Genomic DNA, 16,834 nt, shown 5'->3' on the forward strand with positions numbered 1-16,834 from the left:
GTCGGGAAAGCCTCTCGCGACGCATTTCTCTCGACGTTCTTCCCGACGTCGTTTTGTACGTCGGGATATCCTTTCCCGACGTACTTTGCATTTTCGCCGACGTATTTGTGCGTCGGGAGTACCCACGTCTCTTGTAGTGTGATTGTTTACCATAGGACTTCTCGAAACCATTGTGTGTCATGAAACTATACGATCATGTATCATAGACTATACGGTCGTGTATCATGATGATCTACATGATCATTTACTAGGGCTTTTCAAAACCATCGTTTATCATGAACTATACGATCATCTATCATGAACTACATGATCGTGTATCATGAATTACACCAATCGTTTATTAGGGATTTTTCAAAACCATCGTTTATCATGAACTAACAATCGAGTATCATGAACTAAGCTCTTGTGTATCATTTTCTACACGATTGCGTATCAGATCATTCGGAAGAACTACATGCGCGTGTGGCCGGTGTTGATACTACCTACACGATCGTGTATCATTTTCTTCATGATTATGTATCATTTTCTACATGATCGTTTATAAGAAAAATCACACACGTGCGTGTGATCGATTAATCGCATGTTAACTGGGACATTTTTTATAATTCCTATTAAGTGTCTATGGGTCTTTTCCTTTCTCAAAATTGTTTTATACAGTATAAATATTTTTTGATTTGTTATCTTTTTCAAAAAAAAAAATCGCTTAATATTTCTTAATTTTTTCTTCCTCTATTAATTTTTCATATTTATATTTTAATATTTTTTAATTTATTTTTTTCCTTTCCTTATTAATCTTTAATATATGTTTAATATTTTTTAATTTGTTTTTATTTTTTTCTTCTCTTTGTTTTTCTTAATTATATGTTAAATTTAATTTAAATTTTAAATTTTCAATATTAATCTTAATCTTAATGCATTATTTGATTATCGAATCTTACATCTAATTTTAAAATCTCTTTTCTATTTAGCTATATTTATTTTATATTTTATATTTATTAATTTTTTATATTTATGTGTTTAATATAATTTTGAATTTGAACAAGTTTAATATTTAAATTTAATATTATTTAAGTTTTAAATTGTGAATACGTTTATTCAAATAAAAATAAGCCATTTTAGAAAATAGCAACATAATAAAACTATTTACGAAATATAACAAAATTCATTAAACTCTCTATATCTCATTTAAATTTTTTACTATATTTTGTAAATAATTTCATTTTGTTTGTTATCTATAGTCATTCCTCTTTCTAAATTTTAAATTTCAAAATTTAAATCTTGCAATAAGGATGTTTATATGTTATTTTAATTTTAATTTTATTATTTTTAATATAAAAAAAATTAGTTAAAATTTTATATTATACATTTTTTACTAAGATAATCATTCAGGTTATCTTTAATATTTTACAACTATGACATTTTACATACTAATATAATTGAGTTGAATTTGAGTCAACATTATTTAAAAGAAATGAATTGAATGAAAGATTATATTTCAAATCAAATTTTAACAGCATATGATTAATAAAAGTTATTGTATTATAATTATTAACTTTGCAATGAGATTTATATGTATTTAATAATGCTAATATTTTATAATTATTTTTTTTCATATTCTAATGAATTCTATATATTTTTATTTTATACATAATTAAATTATATTTAAACTAAAAAAAATGAAAATGTTTGAAAAAATAACCCAAAAAACGAAAAACAAGAAATACTTATCAAATCAATTTCTATTTAAGTTTCTTTTTTTTTTCCTTTTTCAAGAAACAGAAAATGAAAGATAGTTATGAAAGATCTCGTTTTTTTATTCTAATAAAACAAAAAGCAAGAAACAAGAAACAGAAAATAGGAAACAAAAAACAGAAAACAAGAAACAAAAATGTTATCAAACGGATCCTAAATATCTATAAAAGTAAGACACGTGACATTATGCACGAACGACTACACCATTATTATTATTATTATTATTATTTATTTATTTATAATAAAAACGAGGTGTTTTCACTAATTTGTTTTTCATAGCTAACGTGGTGCAGTAGAAGTAGAAGCCGAAGTTGATATAAGAATAACTTTTCCACCAAGTAAAAAGAAGAAAGAAATTGCTTGGAAATTGGGTGTGATTTTTATTGTTAATATAAGTGGGTACCAATTAATAAATAAGGAAATTTGGACCACGACCAATCTATTGCATAAGAAATTTCTTGTTTCTTCTTTTCTTTCTTTCCAATCAACATAACCAAATCCTGACTCCTTTTTGGCGACTCTGTCCGTCAACCTTCTCCTCATTTTCCTACGTTTTGTTTTTTATATGTCTAAACATAATTTATATTTTATATACCTACTCATATTTATTCCAATTGTTTTAAAAGTTGATGAAATTTCACAATATTTAATTCAACTTCTAATTGTTACTTTGTTATGGACTCTATTTTAAAATACAATATTCAAATAAATAAAGTGGGTAACAGATTCAATTGGATTTTTGAGGCATCTCAACCTCTCAATTTCTATATTTGACTTAAAGTTTAGTGCTTAAGGTTTCTTGTGATGATTCTTCTTATTCTTAGTGTTGTGAAATAGTGTTTGATTTTCTTTTTCAATTTTAAAATAGAAACACAAATTATTATTGATTGATAAAATATAGCAAAATTTTATATTTTATTAATGATAGACTAATTGATAGACACCGATATGCTTATATTAGTCATATTAATAGATAATAATAGAAGTCTATTAGTGTCTATCGGATTTTACTCTATGTGTTATAAATACTTTAGTTTATTTTATGTAACACCCAAAAAATTAAGAAAATTTTGGAGTTAATTATCTTAATTTTTTTTAATTAGATTTAATTTATTGGGCGTTATTTTGAATTCATTTAATGAGAATTATTTAATTTTTGTGGGAATTGAAATTAATTAAATATTTGTTAGATGAATATTTAATTAATTAGAGGTTTTGGCATGTGGTGTTTGTTGAGTTTTGATTAAATGGTATGTTATGAGGATTAAGTAAACTTGTGGATTTTTTTTTTGTATTGTTGAAGTTGAATTAAATTAAATAATTATGGATGTTATTTAATTAAATTGTGGTGTGTTAAAAGGAAAAGATAATTATATTTATTGAAATATAATTACTTATAGAAAAGATAATTATTTTGGAGAAAGATAAATAATAGTTAATTATTGTAAAAGATAATTAATTATTTCAGATAAAGATAAATAATAATTAATTATTTTGGTAGATAATTAATTATTTTGTAGAAAGATAAATATTAATTCTGGAGTGGAGTTGTTATGGTTGGGTTAAGATAATTCATGTTAGGAGTTATAAGTAATTTATTGGAAAAGATTTGATTGATTAAAATAATAGAGGATTTAAGTTAATTTGAGTTTTTGGAGGGAAAAGTTGGTTTTTGGTGAAATTGGATTTAATTGAGTATATATATTTATTTATTTATATATTTAATTAATAATTTAGAAAAATGAAGTTAATTATATGACGAAATATAATTATATTTGTTTGGAAAAGAAGATAATTCATGAGTAGAGAGATGATTGATTTGATTGGACGAGAATATATATATATATATATATCTAGAAGATAGATTAATGATTTAAATAAATATATGTTTAATATAGATTTTGGTGAGAGAAAAATAATAATAATAAAGAAGTATTATTATTAATAATGGTTATAAATGCCTAAAATATTATGCATTTAAGACATTTATTGAGTAAAGATAATAAGAATAATTTTTTTTTTTGTATTATATATATATCCTAAAAGGAAAAAAAATAATAATAAATATTATTGTTATTATTTGAGTCTATAAATAGCATTGGAGCTTAAATTAGAAAGAAAAGGAAAAAGAAAAAAGTTCTTTATCTTCTTCTCTAAGATAACTCTCTGTCGCTACCGCCTCACTTGTTTTAGTTAAAATTGGTCTCTTTGGAAAGCTTGAAGATTTAAAGTGATGAATTTTTTATGATTTAAAGATAAGATAATTTTTCAACCTCCAGTTAAGTAACCTTTGTAAGCTAATGAAATTAAACTAATATTTTGTTAATTTAATTTTGGATCTATTTGAGGATTCTTTAAAGGTTCAATTGACTAATTTTTTAAGATTTAAATCTTGGATTTTTCCCAGTCAAGGTTGAATTTGTTTCAACCCTCAATTTTTAGAAAGTTAATTAATTTGGGAGAATTTTTTGATGTTAGCCAATTACTGATTTTCATTAATTAAGATACTGAAATTTTCCTTTTATGATTAGGATCAAGTTAGTTGGAGAATTTTTTCTATCAGCTAGGGAGTACTTTGTTTGGCTAAAATCTCTAGGTAAGAGATTTTTTTACTAGACTTTCCAACTGAATTTAAGAGACCGCATGTAATTATGATTATTCATTGATGATAGCTAAAATGAACTACCTTTAAATGTGTAAGAGCGTTTTTGCGTTTTGATCAGCCATTAATGCTTTAAAATCAACATAAAAAAGATAGTCATAGTAGAAGATTGTGACAACGACCACTAGTAGGGTTGTTAGGCCACCAATTCTCCAAGAAAAGAAGCAAACACTTAGAAACTATAAGATGTTTCAATCCCTATCTCAATGTTCATCCCATCCATTCTTACCCATCCCAATAATAGATTATATCATAGCAATTAACAACTAATTGTCTGCATCACCTTGATAAATTCGTGAAGTTAATGACAAAATTTGGTAGAGAATAGAGATTTACATCAGTTTTAGTTCATCATTAGTCTATGAATTTCCACACAGTAGTCTATAATTTCTACAAACCCCAAAGATCTATGTCATATAAATAGCTCCTAAGTGCAATATAGTTTACAAGCAACAGAATCCACACTAAGATTTTAATCGAAGACCATCATTCATGTTTTAAAAAAACATGTAAGCATGCACCTTAAAGTGCTATGTAAGAAACCATAGCAGAATATAGAACCAAGTATCCAAATAATTTCCTTTCATTCCAAAATTCATTACTTGAGAAACAATACTAATTAAATTCTAAGACTAAATATTCTTTTCAATAAGAGAGGAGATTGAAATTCTTCCCCTACTAGAAATAGAACCTAACACTAAATATGTATGACCGTAACAACTAAACTCTAGAAATTACTTAAAGGCCCTACACATCACCAAAGTTTAAAATCTAACCATTCATTTTCACTCTTTTTCTCAAAGCTTCCTCCCATAGCCATGAAATCTCCCTTGGCCTTGATTTCCTAATTCAAACAAACAAAAATCAATTAAAAATCAATCAAATGCTTCATTGAGACATTTCATCAAACACATTGTAAGCTACCAAAATGCTTCATCACATAGCCAACGATATATTTCACAAAACCATCAATATACCTTTAAAGAATCACAAAATAATTAAAATGCATTTTTGAGTTATGGTACCTTAGGGAATGGACAAAGGCGTTGTTGAGTTAGGGAGAGAAAGGGAGAGACAAATAAGACAAGAAATCGGTGTTCTTTATGTCTCTAGGAACCCTACTTCCACTTGAATTTATCAAGGTAATTTGTGGGACTGTGCACATGGAAAGAGATAAATGGAGGGAGAAGAGAACCGAAAAAATAAAGAACAAGAACTCACAAGCGATGCTATGGGTCTCCTCGCCATGGGTCTCTGTCGTCGAGAAGAAAGGACGTGGGGATGAGAAGAATGGGGCTAAGGTTGGGGTTTTTGTCATGCGTCGTTCGTCGTTCGTGAGGGACGGGATTTTGAAGAAGGAAATGGGAATGTGGGTGAAGAAGGAAAGAGAGGGATTTTGAAGAAGGAAAGTGAGGGATTTTGCTTTTTCTTTATGTTTTTTATTTTAATAAAAAAGTATTTAATTAATTTTTTAATGCCCTTACATATTATGACAGCAAATAACTGTCATGTATTTGGACATTCCGAAATCACCGTCTTTTCCCGCCAAAAATCCACTTTTTGACATTTGGTGACAGTTATTTGTTCCATCCTTTCAATTTGGGATGGAACCAACTGTCATAATAGAAACTTTTTCTTGTAGTGATTAATAGAAAAGTCGGTTTAGAGAAAAAAAATATTTTACTTTTTATTATTGATTGCTATAAATATTATTGTTGAATAAGAAATTTTGGAACCAATTACAAATTGCCACGTCATTTACTAAAATAATTGTATTTGAGATTAACTAAAAATTGGCATGTGTCCCAAATTAAATTTAAAGACAAATTGGACAATTCTAATGATGTCACATGTTTTTATTAAGACAATTGGATCAAATTAATTACTTTGGTTCAATTAAATATTATTTACTTAGGCTAAAGTTCAATTGAGCCCAAAAATAAGCTTAATTTAGCCCAAAATTAAATATAACCCAAATCCATGTGATTGAGTCCATGGACCGGACCAGACCATGCCCAAGTTCATAAAAGCTCGTTAAAGAATTTTATAAATAGATAAGTTTTCTTCATTTCTGGGAGTTAGAAATTTTTTACTCTATAAAAGATCTAGAGAGAATTCTGCCGTCGACCACCCTCGAAGATTGAAACTCCTTTGAAAATACAAGTTTTCTTCCAAGACTCCAATTTCCAGAACATCACGTGCTCCGCTTCCTCAAATCAAGCATAAGCATCCAACCGAGAGAGAATCAGAGGATCAAAATCTAGTGGTTGAACCACATCACATCGAATCAACATAAGTACAACATCACCACAAGTTCAACTCCACAAATAAAATTTCTCAAAAAATTTCGTGTGAACAAATTAGTATGTCCGGTGGGACCTCTCTACCTTTCATCTTTCTCTTATCATTCAAATTTACAAATAAGTTAATGGAACTACGAAAAGTTGCATCCAAAGCTTCTGTTGGAAACGACTCTTACACTGGACTTGTCACCCAAAGTCACTCAAAGAGAAGCATGCAAGAACAAGAACAAGGTTCTGTGTCTTCAAGAAGAAAAGTTGGGAACAACTGATAGAATCTCCTAAAGGCGGGATCATCATCAGAGAGAATCCTTTGTTCAACAACTCTACACCTGCTTCTAATCTATTAGACAAAGAATCACACTTCGAAGTAGTGTCTGTCATGATGGCAGATGTGACAAGTGAGGCAGCCATGGCAGAGATAAAGAGAAAAATAAATTTCCTAATGAAAGTTGTTGAGGAGCGAGATCATGAAATCGGCGCCTTGAAAGATCAAATGAAGGCTTGTGAAACTACTAAGTCTAGCAAAACTCCTTCTATCAAAGTTGACGATAAAGGAAAGTTGTGTTGCAGGAAAACCAGACGCAACAGTCCATGTCTGTTGCCTCCCTATCAGTTCAATAGTTTCAAGATATGATCACAAGCCCCATAAGAGCTTAGTATGGTGGACCACCACAAACTTCTTTCATATACTCCAAGTCATACACTAAGAGAATCAATAACCTGCAAATGTCTGTTGGGTACCAAATTCCAAAGTTCCAACAATTCGACAGAAAGGGCAATCCAAAGCACATAGCTCACTTTGTTGAAACATGCGAGAACACAGGATTAAAAGGAGACCAACTAGTAAAGCAGTTAGTTTGAAACTTAAAAGAAAATGCTTTTGAGTGGTATACTAATCTATAGCTGGAAGTAATTGACAGCTGGGAACAGTTGGAAGTAGAGTTTCTCAACCACTTCTATAATACTAGGTGTGTCATCAGCATGATGGAGTTGACAAACACCAAACAACCGAAGGAAGAGCCAGTCATCGATTGCATAAATCGATGGAGAGCTCTAAGCCTGGATTGCAAAGACAAGCTTACAAAACTGTCTGTAGTGGAGATGTGCACCCAAGGCATGCATTGGGAACTTTACTATATTTTACAGGGAATAAAACTTCGCATGTTTGTATGATATGGAGCTGAGTATCGCCAATAGAGGAGCAAAAGATTTTTTGGTTCAAAGAATGAGGAGTGACAAGAATAAAATCATTGACACTAAAAAGATCGTAAATAGTGTCATAAATAAGTCTATGGTTGTTCAAAAGACTTCATTGAAACCTTTCTCTAAAAGAAAAGAAACAAAACTTGAAAGAAAGCATGATAGCGATGAAAAGCGACGTCTAACTCTTAGAGAAAGATAGGAAAAAGTTTATCCATTGCCTAACTCTGATGTTGCAGACATGTTGGAGCAATTGATAGATAAACAACTTATTCAGTTTCCAGAATGTAAACGACCAGAGTAAGTAGGAAAAGTAGATGCTTCTAACTATTGCAAGTATCATCGGGTCATTAGTCGCCCTATTGAAAAGTGCTTCGTATTGAAGGATCTTATCCTAAAGTTGGCTTGTAAAAAGAAGATCGAGTTGGATATTGATGAAGTGACTCAAACGAATCATGTTATAGTCAAAATGACTTCAAGTGTTCTGTCATCAACACTGCTTTATGATCAAAGGGAAAGTTTGATTCAATTTGGAACTTTCAAACCTTTACTTGTTTGATTCCAACAAAAGATCATGACGACAAACTCTCAAAAAAAAGAAGAGCTTATTAAGGATGATTGTAAAAAATGGATAATCGTGGCTCGTCAAAAAGGGAGACAAACAAATTCCATTCAAATGAAACTGCACTTCCCTCAAAAGCATTTAAAAGGAAGCATCTCTCATAAAAAGAAGGTGAAAAGAAATAAAAAGATGTGGAAGCCTAAACCTATCAAAAGAAAAGACAATGACTTCCTTCGACCTCGACGATCGGTAACTTTGATAAAATTCCTTCCAAGAAGCTTCCTTGATGATCATCCAGAGGAAGTATTAGAAGTTACTACATGTCATGTTGTCAGCATAGCAAAAGTCGATAACAATTATGCATCTTCTGAAGAAATTGACAATTTAAATGAAATTAAGCAAATGACTTGTGTCTTTGGTCATATCAAGTCTTCAACTACTCGATCTTTAGTCTTTCAAAGATTGAGTATGGCAACAAAATAAGAAGAAAATTAATGTTCAATATCTACTTCCACTCGAACTTCAGCTTCCAAAAGGCTAAGTATCTCCACATTGAAAAAAGATCGACCTTCAATATCTGTTTTTTATCGTCTAAAGATGACAAGCGATTAACATGAAAGAGAGATGAAAACATTGAAGGCAAAACTATTTCTTGAAGAAAACAATGATGATGGTAAGATCCACACTTGTGTCCCATCACACATGAAGAGGAAGTTGTCTGTCGACATAAATACAAAAGGTTCCTTGATGGTGAAGCCAAGACTTATTATATTCTCTAATCCTACAAACAAATGAGGTAAACAAACTCTTGATGAAAATATGAGTTGCTAAATATGCAAAGCTCCTTATCGTAAGAGTCTAAACTACATGGTGCTCCTAGCTCACAAGAGCTTAAAAGATGAATAGCAAAAAAAAAAAAAAAAAATGAACTACATTATGACTTGATCCCTATATTATAAAGGGTACATAGGCAGCTTAAGGGAAACTTTAAGTTCAGTCCAATAAAAATAAAAACTCAGTTGAGAAGAATGGAAAACAAGAGTAGTGACATGATCACATAAAACATGACACTAGCAATTGATGATTTTCATTCTCATCAAAGAATATCAACTTAAACTTGAAGATGCCCTATTAAAGGCAATATAACAAATCAAAAAGGTGTTGCATTTAAGAGCAAGATGCTGCAAAGTTAGATGTTTATAAGGTGGCATCACTCCTCTGAAGTTTCAACACTCTATCGTCAAGTTTAGAAGTTTCTCATAATCAAATTTTGGGGCTTGATAAAGTTTCTTATAATTTAAGTTGATAGAAATTTAGAAGTTCCTCAAAATCAAATTCTGAGGCTTTGTTTTTGTTTCTTCAAATTCAAGTTCAAAAAAATTCCATAAATGCTTATTCAAATTCAAGGCTGGAAACTTCACCGATGCTCCACCGGCTTTGAGGATTGCATGGTTACTTTTCTATGTACAAGATCGAAGGTTTCATCTATGCATCCTCATATTCAAGCTCAAAGGCTTCATTAACACTTCCTCATATTCAAGCTTGATTATGCATCATCAATGCTTTCTCATATTCAAGATCAAGGGTTTCATCGATGCTTTCTCATATTTAAATTCAAAAATTTTGTCTTTTCCAAGCCAAAATAAAATTAAAAAGAAAAAAATCTTCGTCATTGCCTCTTCAAGTAAGTTTGAAGACTTTAGGCTTCATTGATATAGATGCGGCTCTGCCTCCTCTAAAAAAAATGTTGATGAAAAAAAAAGTAACATTTATGACATGTTGTATTCTCTAAGCTTCATTGGTACAACAAGGCTACGACATTGGAGAAAGAATACAAATCTACTACAGAAGTTTACTAAATATTTTATAAACTAACCATATTTATTTAAATTTCTCGTTAAATAATATATATAAATATAATAAAATATATATCACATATCTATGATAGATCACGATAGACTAAGATATATTATTGTTTGTGTCTATATATGCATATATATTTTGTAAATATTCAAATTTATTGTACTATATTTACAAAAGAAAAAAAAATACATGTATATATCATGAATACCGATAAAAAAAAGCAATTATATGTATAAGAAAATAATTGAAAAATAATTGTTACAGTAGTTTAAAATCTAATTTCTAACTCACGTGTTAATTATATGCATATTAGTCAGTTATCGTAATTTAAATATATTCATCATTATTTAAAACTATTTTTGAATTTAAGGCATAAATTATCCAAATATAACTTCTTTTAAGGAAAATGATACATATATGTGATAGTTTTTTTCTTTTGAAAAAGTACGTGCATGTAATTGTTTGTTTTATAAAACTAATTAAGTAAGATTTATGATTAATTACTTTTAATTACTACTTCCAGTTACTTAAATCTTAGTCATATAATACTTATGTTACTCAATTGTATAACATATGCTAATGAATGCAAAATGAAATAATGTTTAGTTAACGATCAAATACATCTAGATAGAATAATTTTTCAAAAAAGAAAATTAGATATAATGTAAGAAGATTTAATGCAAACTTCGCACACACAAAAAAAGAAAAAAAAAAAAACTTCCACTTATCCAAATAAATAAATAACATTCAATGGTAAATGTATATAATTACTCCTTCTCTCTTTGCTTTACTTAATCAGTAATTCCTCCAGCAATAATAGAGTGTAATTTGAAGGCAAAATATCAGTTTATACCTTCAATTCTGGAGTACATCAATTTAAACCCTAATTTAATAATTACATCAATTTTAATTAAGATTTTTTATAAGTGTGTCCAAATAAAAGATTTAAATTGATACAATTACATGTTTCAATTAATATATTAATAAAAGCTCATGGTTAGAATTTAAATCTAACGTTAAAAGTTTCGGGTATGGGCATAAGTTCATATTTAACTTAATTAAAATTATTTTATTTGGTCAATATCTTAGGTTCACAGGTATAGAAATACTATATTTATGTTACATTAAAAAATGGAACTTTTTCCCTTCCAGAAAAATTGGGAAAAAAGAAATAGATATATCAATATTGACTCAAAGAGAAACGCAGCCATTTAAAAAATATATATATATATATATATATATATATATATATATATATATATATATATATATATATATATATATATATATATATATATATATATATATATAATATTTAGGCGAAGGTTTGTTGAAAATCATTCCTTTGTGCCTAATCTCAAGCCATTAACATTAAATTAACTAGATTTCCTTTAAAATTTTGATGAAAATTATCATTAAACTACTATTATCATTACAATAGGTTGAACTTCCATTTGATGTCTTAAATGGTTGGTAATTTTTGTATTATTTATATCATTAAAATGAAGAAAAGATATTGAAGTCTGGATGATGATGATGAAAAGAAGAATGAATTTGGTATATTATGAACCAAACCCTTTACTGCATTAGGGCGGCTACGATAATTCAATTGTACTTCCCAAAAATGTTCTTCACGTACTTCTCTCTTTTGTCTTCTTTTTCTAAATAAAATATTTGATCATCATGAAGAGATGTTGACAAATATAATATTTATATATTACCGACAAATTATTGATAATTTGTCTCTAATCTTAACGTATATATGAATGATAGATGAGATGTATTTTATCATATGATATATTCATATTACATCACCCCTTACTTGTCTTATGGATTATTTTACAAAGAAATACATGTATTTACTATATATTTACTAAATCTTAAGGTCTGAAACCAAGTTCTTGGAAGCTTCAGATGGAGTACCTAATCTATGAGACCAATCGACCCTAAGGTGATATATATATTATTAGCAGCCAACCATGGCAGACATATCCCCACAAATATATATATATATATATATATATATATATATATATATATATATATATATATATATATATATAATAAATTCTATACATTTCAAAATTACTGAATTCTTACACGGCGGCTTTGAAAATTTTCCCAAATTTTAGGTCCCATTGATCCTGGATCTAATCTTATTTTATTTGCAAATTGACCCTTTCTTCCATTTATTACAAACCCAAATTTCTATATTTTTCTTCACAATGCACTGTTTTCCAATTGGTTTTTTTTCTCTCTTTTACGTGGAGTATATAACATGTTATTTCATCTCTAATAATGGACGGACTAGCTCATGTATATATTTTGAAGTTTCTTAATTTTTTTGACAGGGTTGATTGGCAGTTGGTAATATATGGATGTTTGTTTAGAATTTTATGGCTCTCATGTTATGTTAGAGATTCAAGGTTTCATCTAACAAATAATTTGCACCAATAAAAAAAAAAGAATATCTTATGTATCTTATAAACGTTCCTTGTTCATGGTTAAAAAATATGTGTTTGTCTTTAAACTTTCATGATGACAACAATTTAGTATATGACCTTTAGTATGCAATAGTTAACTGCATTGTAATTCTAAATTTGTAACAATTTATTCTCAAACCTATAAAATTTTTCACAATTACATGTTAATTTGTATTGTTTTATGATTTAAACTTTCTGTTTTATAAAAAAAAAATTGAGAGCCTCTAATTAGTTTACTGTTTTTCGTATAATAAATTTTGTTAAATCTTAACACTAATTACCAATCAAAAGGATTGCTCCTTGTAAATATTAAGTACATAACAATTAAACGAATACTTCCAAATCATTGAAAGTATATAAGCGAAACAAAATAGTTACAAATAGAAAAGGATTATTTTAACATTTTTGAATCTATGATCGGATGGAAAGTGATTATATACTCCAAATCACTTTTGCCAAATTTAAAATACTTCCAAAACATACATTCAATTTCATTTTCATACTGAATTATTATAAGTATTTTGAGAATAAAAATAATAATAATAAAAGAAAACCCTTCTAAAATCACTCTCAAGTTGAGATCCAACGTCATGTTTGACCGAGTATTATGTTAGTCAAAATGAATAGTAAGAACTTTCTTCCATGTGACCTACTTGGTCCCTCAAAAACGTGTTGTAAAGTAAAATTTCAATCATTCAAATTCCACGAAACCATCATCTTCACCTTCTATAAATTCTCGACAGTCCAATCCATTTCATCCCAAAAACACACATAACACTTCTATTCTTTCAGAAAAAAAGAATAATCCACACTCTCTCTCTTTCTCTCTCTTCACCTCGCCGGCGACCAGAATCCATTAAGTTTCAGTTCAACCATGGAGGCGAAATTGGCTACACCGAGAGGAATCCCAGTGAAAAGAACGACAATGTTAAGAAATGGAACAAAGAAAACAAAATGGTATTGGAAACTTAAACTCGGAATCCGATTCAGAGCCATTAAAGCCGCCCTTTCCTCTTCTTTACACAACCAACGCCGCCGTCTCACATGTTCCACCGCCATAACCACCACCACCACCCCTCAACTCACTCCCACAAACGGCCTCGTTTCACCTCTCGTAATCCACCAATCCAAACCCTCGAAGAAAAATGACCTCCGTTTGGCCAAACCCCTCGCTTCCCTCCTCCGTATGCCACTCCGCGCCGCCGATTTCATCGATTTTGGGAACCACATGACCCCCACACTCTCCCCTCGCGACAACATCTCCGCCGTCTGGCGAGACCTCCACGGCGCCTCCGATTGGGAAGGCCTCCTGGACCCCCTCCACCCTTTCCTCCGCCGAGAAATCGTCAAATACGGAGAATTCGCTCAAGCTACCTACGACGCTTTTGACTTCGACCCACTTTCTGAATTCTGCGGTAGTTGTAGATATAACCGCCATAAACTCCTCAACGAATTGGGTTTAGCTCAAAATGGGTATAAAGTTACTAAATACATCTACGCTCTATCCCCTGTTGACGGCCCTGATTGGTTCGAAAGCTCCAAAATCGGCGAAGTTTGGAGCCGCGATTCGAATTGGATGGGGTACGTCGCGGTTAGTTCTGATGAGGAAAGTGATCGAATTGGCCGGAGAGATATCCTCGTTGCTTGGAGAGGGACGGTTACACCAACGGAATGGTACATCGATTTGAAAACCAAGCTCAAAAAGATCGACCGGAGTAATAAGAAAGTGAAAGTCCAACGTGGGTTTTTAACAATCTACAAATCCAAAGACGAAGATTCAAAATTCAACAAGACCAGCGCATCAGAACAAGTAATGGAAGAGTTACACAGACTAATCGATTTCTTCAAAGAAAAAGGCGATAGAGAAATCAGTTTAACCATAACAGGGCACAGTCTCGGTGGTGCTCTATCTCTGTTAACAGCATACGAAGCGGGGGTGACATTTCCGGCCGACGTACACGTAAGCGTGGTGTCGTTCGGAGCTCCAAGAGTTGGGAATTTAGCGTTTAGAGAGAAACTAAACGAAATGGGAGTGAAGACACTTCGTGTCGTGATAAGACAAGACATTGTTCCGAAGCTTCCTGGTCTGTTTGTGAATTCGATTGTGAACAAGTTAGGTGCTGTGACGGGGAAGTTGAATTGGGTGTATCGACATGTCGGGAAGGAGTTGAGGATGAATATGTATATGTCACCGTATTTGAAGAAGGATTCCGACATGTCGGGGAGTCATAACTTGGAGATTTATTTGCATTTGGTGGATGGGTTTGTGGCTAAGAAGGGGAAATTCAGGTGGAATTCAAGAAGGGATGTGGCTTTGGTGAATAAAGGTAGTGATATGCTTGTGGAAGAGTTGAGAATTCCTGAGTTTTGGTATCAATTGCCACATAAAGGGTTGATTAAGAATAGGTTTGGGAGATGGGTTAAGCCAGGGAGAAACCCAGAAGATATTCCTTCACCGTTTTCTCAACCTTTACAAGTTTGACATTGTTTGGTCTTTTTTCTGTTCGTTTGTGTTCAATCATATATGTGAATTGGATCCATTGATGTAGATGATTTGATTAATTCTTTTGTTTGAAATGAGGATTTTGGATAAATGGATGACTCATATATTTTTACAAATTTTACTAGTTTAGTGGACTATTTTGTTATACTCATAACTCTTTATTTAAATATTCGAACAAGATGCAATGTTTACGGTGGAGGTGTCTTACAAAAGGACTTGTGTAATGCTATCAATTGGAGAATGAATTAAATTTTGATTTAAATGTAGGCTTGTAGTCTTAGTAAGGATGTTGATGAAAATTATATACCAATTCATTATAAAAATCCAACTCTTCCCACTAAATCTTGACTGTTTGTTACTATGCATAAATAATTTGGAAGATAAAAAAAAAAGAATTTATCATTTTATTAAATAAAATAAATTAGAGTTGTTAGGATCCTTAAATCATTCATGGAATAACAAAGGATATAGCAACGTTTTTAAGGATCACATTTTGAAAAATTATAAAATCATTTTTTCTTTTCATTTTTAGTCAATGGCACTTATGGCACATACATGGTATTTTTATGAAACAACAAAGTACTCGCATTCCTCAACTATAATTATTTGTCTCTACAGTGTAATTAAACTTTTTAGCAACTTTATTCCATTCTAGTATTTTCAAAATAACTAAATTATTATTTTTTTATTAGCTAAATCTCAATCTTTCATTTTATTTCAAAATAATCTTAATGGTTAGAATCTCAACCATTAATAATTAAGAAATTAAAACTAGTTTTCATATTCGATCTTATTTTGTTTTAAAAATTTGAATTTAAAAAAAAAGAAGTCAATATGTCTTTATCCTCTCGACAGAACTAATTTCCTGACATGAACCCTAAACTTTTAAGAATATTGTTCAATAGTAGATGGGATGAAAACAATCGTAATTATCGTAACTTTCATTTGGTGCATGTCCTATTGAACACATCTTTCAACCAACTTATTTATATAATTCAATCTAATCTTTTTCCTTCTTTTGAATATTTAATTTCTCGTATTACATTATATCGTGATGGTTGCAACAATCCTAATGTCGTTACTATTGTTGAAGACAAAGATGTGTTGTGGTTGTTGTTCCTTATTTCTGGTTCCTCTTCTGATCATGTTTTTGTTGTTGTCGACCATGACCCATCTTGTTCATCAATTTTTCTGCGTTCGTCATCAAGAACTTCATTGATCATCTAATGTTGTTGACTTAGTAAATTTGGATTCATGTGCTGCAGACTTCAACACATAAAAAAATGTTCAATTTTTACCAGCAAAAATGCCTTAAAAAAACATGGAGTTCATGTCGGTTATGATAAAGCTTGGAGAGCCCGTAAGCTTAGTGTGTGGGTCTCCATCATCATATGCTTTGATTTGTTGTCTACATTCTCCAATACGTTGATTGAAAATAATCCAAGTAGATATTACATTATAATTACAGTGTCATTAAATCATAATTATACAATCTATCATTTGTTT

At 30.2% G+C, this 16,834-nt stretch overlaps 1 protein-coding gene across 1 annotated transcript; it reads left to right on the plus strand.

Annotated features, from left to right (window-relative positions):
- Positions 1–13,598: 13,598 nt before the first annotated feature.
- Positions 13,599–15,457, plus strand: LOC103487991 (phospholipase A1-Igamma1, chloroplastic). The gene has a single exon (XM_008446523.3). It carries the CDS (start codon positions 13,700–13,702, stop codon positions 15,305–15,307), a length of 1,608 nt encoding a protein of 535 aa, XP_008444745.1. The 5' UTR covers positions 13,599–13,699; the 3' UTR covers positions 15,308–15,457.
- Positions 15,458–16,834: the final 1,377 nt, after the last annotated feature.

Source organism: Cucumis melo, chromosome 12 (assembly GCF_025177605.1).
Source record: "Cucumis melo cultivar AY chromosome 12, USDA_Cmelo_AY_1.0, whole genome shotgun sequence".
Lineage (NCBI taxonomy): Eukaryota > Viridiplantae > Streptophyta > Magnoliopsida > Cucurbitales > Cucurbitaceae > Cucumis > Cucumis melo.